The 13574-nt window shown below is 39.8% G+C and overlaps 1 protein-coding gene across 3 annotated transcripts in view; it reads right to left on the minus strand.

The window, feature by feature from the left end:
* stx8 (syntaxin 8) overlaps nucleotides 1-13574 on the minus strand; it is a 47937-nt gene that overhangs the window by 21145 nt on the left and 13218 nt on the right. Inside the window, exon 7 of one of the 3 annotated variants that reach the window (XM_078280209.1) lies at nucleotides 958-1825. The exons of the other annotated variants lie outside the window; for them this stretch is intronic. Within the exon in view, the coding sequence (XP_078136335.1) occupies nucleotides 1758-1825 (68 nt within the window). The 3' untranslated portion in view covers nucleotides 958-1757. Of the gene's footprint in view, nucleotides 1-957; nucleotides 1826-13574 lie in introns of those variants that run through there. 3 annotated transcript variants of the gene reach the window in all.

Below are 13574 nucleotides of genomic sequence, written 5' to 3' on the forward strand. Positions count from 1 at the left end.
AACTTGGAATACATGTAACTTTACTTCTCCAGCAGGAGTTGTGGCCTACTGACAGTTGAAAGAAGCAGCCTTCCACCTCTGTATATTAATTTCAAACAATATTGGCACTGTTACATCAGAGCCTGCGCACTCTCTGATTAATCAGAAGTATTCTCAATGCAATGGTATGAATGCAAATATACAACATGATAAACTTGAAAAGAGAGCCACTGGTACATTGGGAAGACAGCACAAACTGGGTTTCATACAGTCTTGATGTGAGGACTTGTAATTGATGTGAACAATCAAAACTGAATCTGAAAAAGGGTATGATAATACCAAAAATCTGGAACAGTAGTGACCCACCACTTCAACTTCCATAACATGCACGGCCTCCACATTTCCAGCCTTAATTCAAACCATTTGTGTGCCAATTTGAAACTGAAACCGGCTGTGTCCACAGACAGTTTCACCTCCCTAACCCTGTTAGGTTTACCCCAAGATCCATCATCGCACGTGATGGACACCAAAAAGGATGACCAGCTGATAAATTAATTTCATAAAGTTGAACCTCCATTTGAAAGAACACACTTAAAAGAAATGCACATAAATTGAGAAAAGCCTCCACACAAGTTCAGTTTTAGCACGTACAGACTATTGGGTTTGTACTTGCTTGACTCCAAAGACAAGGTCCATGTGAATTATTGGAATGCAGTCCATTAAAGTTATGTGGGGGGAGTACAATGGGTTATTCATGCTATTGCTATCTTAAGCATGTTAGCAAAGTTAGCATGTTGGTAAGGCATGGTATGGTGATAGGCTGACATGATGCTTGTACATACTGTATGCTAACACTTTGCATTTCTACAAGCTAGCTATGTTGCATAGCAACTATAGAATCATTGGAAAATTCTGACATTTAAGATTCTTTCTTCATTTATTCTTTCAACATATCTTTCTACAGTCCTTTCTTCCTACAGTTGCCCATCCTATGATGCTCCAATGCATCGTTGGCATCAGACAGAATAACTGAATCTCTCCTTGAACTGAGGAAATACGGGCCCTTTCAGGAGCATCACATGACTAGAATACCACTCAAGCTTTTTTAAACAACCTGAGTTTGAGTCTGCAAAGACTGGAAGTGATCAGCACTGTGCTCATAAACAAAACAAAAATCAGGTAAGTCATGCTGCCATCTTAAGATGCCAGCTGAATAAAAACAAAACCTTGTCAGCAGAATAACAGATGTCATCAGAACTGTTGGGCATATGTTGACCATAATAGTTTTTAGCAATTATGAACTTGGGCTGGAAAACATCAATATAATGTGCACAGTTAGTTAAGATCAAACCCAAAATGTTGTCTACCAATGAATAAAAACAAATGCCTATACAAATGAAAGGAGTAAGAACAATGAGGAGAACTTATACCACTTTATAGGCTTTCCAGACTGAATGTATCCCCCATCCTATATGGTCAGCCATCATTGAACAGTGAAAGCAATAAACATGAATTCAAGTTACCAGTGTATTACATACAATTAATACAAAAGTGATCGGTTCTGTCATTTTGGATTAATGAAAACACGGATTTACATACACAGAACACAGTGCAGCAATGAGGATAAGTCTGATCATCACCGGGCTTTCCGCCATCACCCCTCTTATGGCCAGGTGCCATCGAACAATGTGTGCATGATGAGCATGAGGGTGCCAGCAGCAGCAGTGTGAGGCTGGGACCACCCTGTCACTGGCACAGCACCTCCAAACCAGCCGCTGTTACACTTCATCACTAGCATCACACTTCATTAGCAAGGACACCCAGGAGGGGGTGACATATTGAGAAGCTAGGAAATGGTTTAAAAAAAAAAACAGGTTTAATTGAATGAGATTAATATTGTAGAGAACAGTGATCTACCTACTGGATTCTGGCAGTTACCAGTTTATCTACAACCATCTGGTTACAGTCCTGCCCAATAGATGATAACACATCATCTATTAATGTGTGATAACACACATTAAAACCCATACACATTACATAAAGTTATTTTCTGGTTGCAAATACAAATTCTAGTAGTAATTACAACATATTTCACTTACAGGAATTCCCTGAAAAAACCAGTAGATTTCCACAGCTAATATACATCCAAATAAACAATGACTTATACTTAATATTCAGTAAACTTAATGATTATACATTAACATAATGACAATTGTGGGTTATTTAGGGGTTGCTGAACTACTAGGGTTTGATTAACTACAAGACAACTTAAAATGCACAATGAGAAGGAAAAAAGCAATGTGTGTATGTGTGTGTGTATATATATATATATATATATATATATATACATACATACACACACACACACACCAAAATATCACTGACAATTTCTGATGGCGACCATTACTTGAACATTGCAATGATCTTTAACTTCTACTACCATTTTAAAGCATTCAATAACAATACAAATTAGTTTTCTCGATTATGACAGAGTTGTAAACAAAGTAAGACAAATACAGAGAGACTGTGAATTTCTCACAAACTGAACAACTGTGTTGTAAGTGAAATAATCTGAGTCTAATAACTCAACATCCCCCGTGGTGAGTGGAGCTTACTGGCAATATGTTGGCTGGCCGACCGACCGACTGACTAAGGAGTTATGGAGGGACTTTGATCTTCATGCCAGACGCTGTTTCACTTATAATGCACTCACACGCATGGAGACACATATGCTCCAATGCAGAGACGCTGACACAAACACACGTGTATACACACTGGTCTATGAGCATCATACAGACAGGCACACCCTAACAGGCATGCAAATGGAGGAAGGCACACGCACTTGCATACATACACTTCCCGGATGTGACATGATTCCGACAAACAGTTGTGTCCTAGACTGAAGCGGAGTCATCCCCACAGTGTTAACCCACAGTGCCGATCAGAGGAGAGAGCAGAAAGAAACACAGAGCTATATCACCCATGATAGAGATGTTTTATTGTGGAAAAGAGAGTTCAAGGCCAGATGGTATATATCTGCTAAAGATCAGTGGGGATGCAGAACATGATTAACATCAGAGGAGTTGTTGCCTGGAAAATTCTCAGATAAGGTGGGATCAAGTCTGGGTTTGTGGCTGTTGGTGGACTTTACTTTGGATCATGCACTGTGCATGAGTGTCATTTTGAGAACTCTTTCAATATGGATAAAGTTCAAAGTCTTTATTAGTGGCACTTCTGATAGATAGGTCTATCAGTAGCTCGAAAACAATAAGAACCAGTTTATAGAAAGATAACAAAACAAGCAGGTTAAATTAGCAAAATCCAAGCGTTATGGTGTCTGTCATGTAGTCATGGCAATATAGTTTTATGGAGGTATCAAACTGTTATTACAGAAGCCTTACAAGATTGCAACATTTGCAGCTGACAGAAGCATGTGATATAAGTTTAAGTAAAGCAAATTTTTAAATAGCTTTTCCTTTTGTGGCAAAGAAGGTTATCAGTGGCAATTATTATAATATTGCAAGTGTGTGAGTGAGAAATACAGAGTGGTGAGAAATGGGAGGAAGTGCATCATTTGGTGATTAGAGGAACAGGGTGCTGTCAGGTGCACCATGCACAGAGTGAGTGGCAGGAGATTTTTCACACCGGGCTGGCAATCCACTGGCCAGTGACACTCTCCTTCCACTGCCAAGTAAGGTGAGTGGTGGAGTCCCTAAAATACAACAGGTGCAGCACAGGGGCAAACTGCACTGAGCCTCAGGACAATGGTTCTTTCTTAACACAATGTGCCCACGTGTGGCTAGAACCCAGAGACAATCAAGGATAAATACAAACCCAAGCCCCTACTACTAAGGGCTTTACATTATACATACAACCTGATCTAGACATACTTTGCTTGAATACACTGATGACAATAACACATATGTGAATCTGAAATTGACAAAGACAGAGGTGGGAACAGTTGGCATACCAGGGTCGAATACAAGATGCATACATAATGTAACATAATTGCTAAAAATCTTAGTGAGTATGTGGTGGATTTAGGGTAATTGCACTGTACTCACAGAGGCCAGAATAAATGTTTGGCCAACAGTGCGGCTGAAACAACTTCCCATCCTGAGAGGAAACAGCCTCCCACATAGCTTGTGGACAGCTAGGAGTGATGCAGGGCACTAGGCAAACAGCAAAACTATGACACACAACAATACCACATGCTCCACTGTGGGCTACATTCACTAAAAAACATGGCTGGATGCGCTGACAGTTAGAGACAGAGTAAAACCACATGCGTACGCAGAGTTGCACACACACAATGTGAACATGTAAGTGTAGTCCTAGTAGCTGCACTCTCTCACACACAGACACACAAGACCCATGAATGAATGACACGCACAGTACATCATCATCATCGCACTGTAGCTATGAAGCCTGACAGTGCACTACAAGCTGCAGCCATTAAAACAGCTGCAGCTACAGCTGTCGTGTAATTACCCAGCTCCTCCGGCTGATGAGCGAAAAGGAGGAGGTGCTGATTACTGGAGGAGAAGAAGAAACCTCCTCAGAGGAATTAAACAAATTAACAAATCTTGTGTGAGATCCTGTGACTCCCACCTCATCCGCCCTAAACTTGGATCATTCCACCACCATAACACATCTATCCCACGGAAGAGAACGCACACAGCCGTGAATCATACCAGTTGGTAGGTGTAAACACCAATTGTTTCACTGAGGACCATGACTCGTGTGCTGCAACTGCCTCTACTGCCCACTAGTGGGCTCATGTGTGGGCTGCATGAGGAAGGAGACACAGATGGCTCTTAATTTTAACTTGTAATTTATCCCCTTTTCAATTCAATTTAAAAGTTCATGAAAGTAAATAAGTTAAATGCTTAACTACAACAACAATGTTTAGTATCATTTTTCTAATCATTACAAATGAACTATATTAATTTTAAAAATAGATCAATTGCAGAACTAAATGTATTTTTTTTTTATTAATGCTGAAAATGTGTGTACTGACCACAGGACTCACTTTTGCAGAAATTCTATGGAAAGCTTACATAGTGCAGGTATAGTTTTACAACATCTGAAATACTTCTTTTAGGTGATAATTAAATCCCTTATACAGGTGTTATCAACGGTGCGGACCAAAATGCCCCCGGATGTAACCAACCAATCACAACCAATCAAAGCAAACTTGCGCTGTAGTGCTGAGTGACACATGCATGTTGGGGCGGTGCTTGTTCTGTTTTCAGTAAGGAAAAAAAAAACATGGCCTGGTAACAAACTCTCAAATTACAGCTAAAACAGTACACTAAAATATGTCTCTGAAACATTTGAGGCAATAGGGAAATAGACAATACAGTAACAGAATTTTGATGATTATTTGATCTGCACTGCCTAGTTTGACAGTTTGATCTCAGTTTCCTGAGCCTGGGGCATTGCGATGGACAGACCTACAGGACGGTCATCGTCTTAAACCCGCCCCATATTAGATAAACAGTTGTGATTGGTCCGCCCCGGGCCTGGTCGAATGGAAATCTGTCTGAACGTGAGGGGAGCCAGACGTATCTGTCAGAGCAAATGAAACATGAGCTCGCAGATTGATTTAATTAAAAAAATGTAAAAAAAACAAAAAAACTAGATTGGTCCATACGTAATTCCTAAAAATATATATATATGTTATATTTCCTTTGTGTGTATGATTATCCTCTTTAGTCTGGACAGTGCAGGTCTATGCCCACACTAAAACACTTACAGCCTGTCTCGATTGTGTAACAATAGCACAAAACGGGAGGGTGATATTAGGCCAAGAGTGAAACAGATGAGAATGATTAGATAACAGATCAAAGGCCTTTTTTTAGGAGCCCGTCTTGTTCAAGGGGCACAGATCTGTGCAGTGACCATAACACATCAAACTGAAGTGAACATTTTCCACAAAAAAAACAGGCCAATAAAGGGCCTCTTATTCAAATTGTGAGGCAAACCTAGGTTTTAAAGTGAGTTTTTCATCTTTTGTCTAAGAGGGGGAGGGGAATTCTAAGGATTCTCCTCCTTAGTTTAGCCTGTAGATTGTGTCTGATAGCACACATGCAGGGTTATCAGATAACAGATGAATTAGAAGAGGCACAAAGCATTCCCCACTTGAAAGGTTTTGTTCTAGAAAGGTGGCATATTAGTGACATGTTTTGTAAAAATAGTTTCTAATGGGACAGATATGTATAGTATCACTTTAAAAAGGTTAGGTGACAGCTATCACTTAAATTTCCTCAAATACCTCAATTACCTCTCCAATGCAATACATCTGGTATGTCTACAGTTACTAAACTAACTAATACTAAATACATAAAAGTTGAGTGAACAGTTTTCACAAAAGATGTCCCAACACAACAAAAGCTCCTGAAAACTGTATAGCGCTTATGTAACACAAAAATGTATGTATGTGGGTAAACACAGAATGTACAAGCTGTCGAGTGGAATCTTTCTCCTCCCACTATCTACTACAGGGTCCCCTTCAGTGTGACAATTTTAATTTGCTGCCTTGTGTGAAGCACATTGTTAGCTGGGTTTTGAAAAGGGCTTTAGAAATACATTTTAATATAGTTTTTAAAAATCACCCTCTTAAAACATTTGAAATGGTATTGACTTCTTCCTTTGTCCATTCCTCTCTCTGCAATGGCTATGATAAATAATAATAATAATAATAATAATAATAAATAATTAAGTTCCTCATGAGTGAGTTCAATTGGCCAAGTTCTTCACTGAAAGAATAATCTCTCTTAGTATCTTATCTCACTTACTTTTTCGGTCTCATCCGTTCTTATACTGTCCTTCCAAGTCTACCGACCTTTGTTTTTCCTCCCTCACCCTCCTCCCATCTGCCCCCTCAGTCTCCTTGCCTCACTGTCTTTGCACAGTGCATCTGTAAGATTAGCCCACCCTGCTCTCTACCGAAGTCTGTGTGTTTGTACGTGTGTGTGTGTGTGTGTGTGAGGTCCTGCTCTGACGTCTACCTTGAACTCCATCCCATCGCAGGTTGGCCATTGGCCTCTGAGCTCCTCCAGCAGATATAAATATGGCCTGTGTGCCAGTCACAACGTGACAACATGTGCTGGACATGTGGTGTAGACTTTCAGTACAAACACAGTGATCTCACACTCAGAGAAGGCACTTACACTCTTAAACATACGCACTCATCTGTGTGCACGCACACACAGATTGCTAAATAACAGATGTATATATGTGCACTTGCACACACAAACACATAAAAATGCCCAGCAGATGAAGGCGCAATCTTCCCTGTGTGTTTAAATGGGAACCACGTGCTGGCTTTGGGTTGAGGCAGACTCGGTAAAGTAAGTCCTTCCACTCATTATGTGGGATGACCCATGCTAACCCGAGTCTGAGGGGAACGCGAGGCAGCTCTCTGCTAGTCGGCCCTTTGAACATGGCCTCCAAACCGGAGCGGTTAGCAATTAAATAAACAGAGAAGGAGATTTGTTCCCGCTGTCACTTGCGTTAGCCAAAAGGAACCTGCTGGGCCAAGCCTGAGTCAGTCTAAGGTACCATTAAATGGCAGGGAATCCTTCGCCCAGAGCCAAAGGAACAGGCAGCTGAAATCGCAGAGCTTCCCAACCACCAATACCACCAACACATATGGCTAATGTGCTTTCCCTGGTCAATATGCCCGCAAAGGCTCTCCAGGGAAAAATTACAGCAAAGCAACATCAGTTTGCCGTTAAATAGTACAAATACCACACGCACTAGGCAATTCTCCCCAAAAAACAAACCAAAAAAAACAATCAGCAGACACAAGCAGTCAAATCATAACATCCTGATACTTCATATTCTTCATATGATTAATGTATTAACACAGATAATGTCACACAATGATGGCCAATGGTAAAGTTTTTCTTCCTCTATGTCTTTTACAGTAATACTGTAGGATTTTCCAAATGATTCCTATGGAGGAGAGTAGTAATACTGTAGTCCTAGTAGTAACAGTGCAGCAGTAATGCAATCAAACAAGTTACCCAAAAGCATGCTTTTACTGACAACATCTGTATGGAACATCAATGGTGCACACTAGCTTGATTGTGATACACCGAGAGGTGATACTGAACCGAATGTCACCAACAGCTAACAGCAGTTCTTGCATTATGCTGCTTTAGGCGTGAATATGTAAAACTATGTCATATGTCAGAATTTCTAAACCTTTTGATGATAAACAATATTGTGACATTTACACATGTTCTCTTAACTGGCTTTTAAGGATTTTTCTTATCAAAACTTGATAAATAACTTTTGCAACAGCAATCAGCAGTTATTTCTTCAATTTCACATTATTAAATTAATAAAGCACTATAAGTTACAGCAACAAATTACCAGAACATGGAGCACATGTATAAACATCTGCAAGTTATTTCTTTTTATGTTTCATAACTCAAAAACTGGTTTATTGTAATGTTCATAAATATCTTGGTGGTCTGCAGTGCCTGAGTGTACTGGCTTCCTTTGATCTATGCTTAAAAGTACATAAACAACCTAATAAAAGTCAATATAAAGCATTTAAGTTACTGCAATATTAACAATAATGCTTTATTTAATATTACCAATAAATATATATATATATACATATACACACAGTATATATATTGTAAATATTTGCTACTTCGCCCAATCCAAGTGTGTCGTACAGTAGATCAATTATGTAAGAAAGTAGGAGTAGCTGAATTAAGTGATATTCAACATCTTTGTGTGGTACAAGGATTGAGGTTGATTGAAGCAAAGTAAAACAATTGAGTAAACCTGGTATTGGCAAAGTAAAAATCCCCCTCAAATTGGTTCAGTACAGTGAGGCTACACCCCTACTCAGCATCCAGGAGTGAAGGAATACAAGTGTCCACAGTGGCATGTCAGACTTCCACCATAGCAAAAAGAGCAGACACCCTCCATTAATTAACTGAAAAAAAGCATAACATATGAAAAACCAACAGCCGAATGAATTGTAGAATGAGGCAATGAACTTTAAGTAATACTAAGTAAAAGGGTCAAATGTTATTGAACCTAAGCTGTCTGTGACGACTGAAATCATCCATCATGACCTAGTCCAATAGCTGTACATGGTTAATATACAATAATATAATAGATTATTCAAATTGCAGAATACATGGTCAGAGTATTAGCGTCACAGTAAAACCCATAATACCAGCTAAATCCCCTCTAATGTCCACTAAGACAGTATTAAAAAGACGGATTACTCAAAGACATGGTAATGAGACCAACTCTTAAAGAACACACACAGCCCAATAAGTGTTTGTTTCCAAGTGTTGTGTCATCCTCTGCTTTAAAGATGTTGGTGGGAAAGGACCAGTGAAATCATAGCTCGCTAGATTCTCTTCCTTATTAGCGTGTGCGTTTTCAGGGATAATGCACAATTGAGAGTTTGTGGAAAAGCTTGCGACTGCCAGCGTGGTGGCCGTGCGTGTTGTGAAGGATGGATGGAGAAGGGAGTGGAAGGGGAAACGACCTCGCCCCGTCTCAACAACAGCCTGTTGGTGGACATCTGGATGTGATCCGGGTCTGCAGATGAGCTGAGCAGAAACGGCCACACCTCATTCCTGCATCATATCGGGCTTCTCTAGGTGCCTGTCTCCATTTTATACGGAATGACTGTGGTGTGTGAACATAAGTGTGTGTGCAGGTGAGAAAGAGAGAGAAGGTAAGACCGTAAGACAATCTCCTACTCCACAAAGTTGTTTGCCATGCCCTTGTCTGCCACACCACACATTCTCCAGCTGAAGCTGATGACTTTATCCAAAATCAATCTCAAAGCTATCATTTGTCCAATTTGTCAGCAAGATAAACTGCATTCTAAATTGTTTGTTAGAGGAGTGTGTTGGCACCAATGTTGTTTCTCCCTCGCCATTTTAAGCTAAAAACATCCCAAAGAAACATCAGCTCCCACAAACATGCCGAATAAGGATAATTTGATCCACAGAGCTGTGGGGTGGATAGGTCTTAATGTGCTATAATATCCCTTACACAACAGTATAGAGAAACATCCAGAAATGAGTCATCGTGGTCCATGAAATCATTATAAACTTTGGTGCATTACTCCAATGTGCTCTATACCTTCTGCATATTTCCAACACACCTTGCTTTAATCTGCCATCTATTGGGCGACAAATAACTAGGATAAAAAAAAAAATCTCAGATCTCAAGGTGCCATCACCTGCTTTTTAAGATGCTGTTAATGGTGCCGTTCAATAAATTGTACAAAAATGTTTTTTTGTTGGAGGAATCCTTACTTTTTCTCTGCTTTTCAACAAGTTTTGCATCAATAGTATGAAGTATACAGAAGTTGTTTGCGCACAAAACTATGTAATGTCTACTGTTACTCTGCCCAATTCTCAGACTGTTGCCAAATCAGGCCTGAAAGTCGTACCGGTATCTACACCATCACTCTCCTCTACTAGTGCAACACATCAGTTGTCTCTTGTAATCTGAGAATTTCTGCTACCAGCTTTTTAATGTGGGGCCTTTCCTGCTAACTTTCACCAGCACACATTTGTTGCAAATGGATTGAGATAAATCAAAGCCATGATTTAGCAACAAAGCTTGCAGCTTGCAGAGCAGAAAGCATGAAGGAGGGAAACATCTTAGTGTGAAAGTCTGCTACATGTTGGCATCTAGTTAAAAAAAAAAAAAGTGTCTGAGTGTTGTAAAAAGCGCTATATAAATAAAAATGCATTATTATTACTGTATACTCTCGATTAAGATAGGGGTCATACAGTTTCCTGGGCGAACATGAGATACAAGCTTTCCCTAGGATATAGGCAGCAACACAGAGAATATTATCTATATCTTGTGCAACTGATGTGGCTTTGAATTGCTTTACATAAGCAACAGCTATATCAGAAATGGGTCCTGGTGCTTATAACATATGTGGTTACCTTAATAACCAATGCCAGGTATGAATATTTTTCTCTCCAATGTCACTGAATAGCACTTCTTTTCAATAAGAAGTGTATGATGGAAAATAAGCTACTGGCACTGAGCCACACTCAGAAACCACATAAAGAAACATTGGTAACACTTTACTTGAAGGTATCTACATAAGGGTGACATGACACTGTCATGAACACATGACACTGTCATGACACATGAACCCTAACCTCTAACCCTAAAGGCCCTGACACACCAACTCGATTATCGGCCGTCGGACAGTCTGGCGAGGTCAGTGACCCGAGTCTGTTCGGTGTGTTCCGTGCCGTCGTCAGTCAGAGGAGCCGTCGGCCTTCATTTGGGCCGATTTGACATGTTGACTTGGAAGGCGGGCAATCGGACTCAATGGCCAATCTGATTGGTGGAGCGCTAACCCGGAAATGACGAGCGGGATGAGCCTGACTAACGCCTCTCAAAATCTGATGAAAGTCTTTTAAACTGAACTTTAAACTTAAAATATTTTCAGAAACACGTTTCAGTGAACTCTCTTTGTAAAATATGAGCCGTCAAACGAAGCCGCCATTATGCTCGGTTGTAAAATCTGGGAGCAGCAAGACCCACGTGACGCGTTCGTCCAATCAGTTGCCGGTTTTCAGTTTTTGGGCTTCAATACAGATTAGCGGCGCCTGCTGTTATGAAGACGTATTACGTCTCGTGCAGTCAGTCCGACTGCCTTTTCTGCCGAAGGTCGGCTGTCGGGTTGGTGTGTCAGAGCCTTAACTTTCCCTAACTTGTCATGACAAAAACTGAATGACACTTACTAAAATAAGCATTATGTCATAAATGTTCAAGACTTGTTCATGACAGTGTCATGTCACTCTTATGTAGATACCTTCAAGTAAAGTGTAACCCAAACATTCAGACAATCTTTTAATGTATGGATTTTTTCATTCAATTCACAACGCAGTCCAAATTACTCCTAAAGACGTTCACATTCAGACCAATCACTGATTTTGGTGCCATTACTTGAAGAAATTCTGCACAATGGAACACTTTTCTGACCTCCAACTGAAACTCTGAAGAAAAGACACACAAAAAAACAGGGGCATGAAAACACTTAAAAAAGGTACAACAGGTTGCATTTTAAGACAGTGAAGAAAACCAAAGCTTAATCCCATGCTTTCTGAGTGATAAAAGGGGGCATCAATCCACTGAGAGAAACAAAAGAAGGCGTGATTGATGAAATGTCTCAAGATGTTTTTCTTCAGCATCCAAAAATGTTAATTTCCTTGCTGCGCCTAAACTGGATTATTCATCACTTGGCTGTGGTTGATGTGACCCAAGTCCCTCATGTCATTGTTAGTCCCCTCTTCTTCACAACTCTATCAGTGTGACACCAACCAGCCTAAGACAGAGATGGATGCCGGGATGGATAGATAGAGAAATAAGGACACAAGGACTCATGATTGATTGTACCCTGGTTAGGATGCGTGGCACAGCAGGCCTGGCCTGGTGACTTGCGGTGCATCTTCATTTGGCCATCTTTTGTCATTCCATCACACATCCACTGCCATCGATGCCTTTAGGGAATCTTACACCCTCTAAAAACAGCTTCACCTTTAAAGAGTATAAATATAAAACTTGTTAAAACTCGCTTTTTTACACTTTTGTGTGCGCCTGCTCTACCAACTGAGCTAACCCGGCCACGCTTTTTCACACATTACTTGAAACCTGAAATCCACAAGCTGGCAACATCCCAGAAGTATTTAAAAAATATTTTCTGTGTGCGTCACAAATTAGAAACTTAATCTACTGTTCTTATTTCCCTGCTCAGAAAAACAACTGATGGTTTTAGAATATTGATATTAGTGGATAAAGTGGCAAAATATGGGCTTTGAGATAAGACTACTGAGGGGAATAAAAATATGCCCTACACAACAGGGTTCTACAGAATAGGATGGACAGACTTGAGTCGCAGTTTGAACCCTGTCCTTGGCGTCCTTGACGACACCAAAAATGAAAGGGACAGCATTAAGCAAATGTTCATATCTTTATATTTATAGTACCTACAGTATATCGTAGTATATAAAAGATGTGCTTGTTTCCTTTTTATACCCCATATTTGAATACGTTTTGGTTCTTATCTCTTAGTTAGACTTTTAAAGACAAACATTTGCACATTCAAACAATTCTTCAATGCGTAGGTGTGTAGTGTAGGACAAAAACAAGGACTTGAAGTGTCGGTCTTAGTAAGACAAAATAAGTGACTGTAACATGCCATGTTAGGCTTTGATTACTTGTCGATGAGCATTTGTCACTATTGTACCTTGTTCCTTGATATGAAGAACTTTGGAGACCTGCTGGTTGCTGTAAAGGGCTATATACAAAAAATGTTGATATTTTTTGGTATATTTAAAATAAATGATGACCTCATTATATACAAAAAAAAAACAGAGGTAGAATAAAACAATATGCAAATAATCCTTAGTTATAGCCCTACATACATATCTAAATTGTAGGATTAAGGCAACAAACATCACCAGTTATTCTCAGAGGCATGTCGAGAGCAGCCTAAAGTCTATAAAAAAGGAGACTATTAGTGAATATTAGTGAGTTTGTTATCCCTCCATCATTAATAGTTCTCAATA

This window comes from Sander vitreus, chromosome 2, assembly GCF_031162955.1.
Source record: "Sander vitreus isolate 19-12246 chromosome 2, sanVit1, whole genome shotgun sequence".
Taxonomy (NCBI): domain Eukaryota; kingdom Metazoa; phylum Chordata; class Actinopteri; order Perciformes; family Percidae; genus Sander; species Sander vitreus.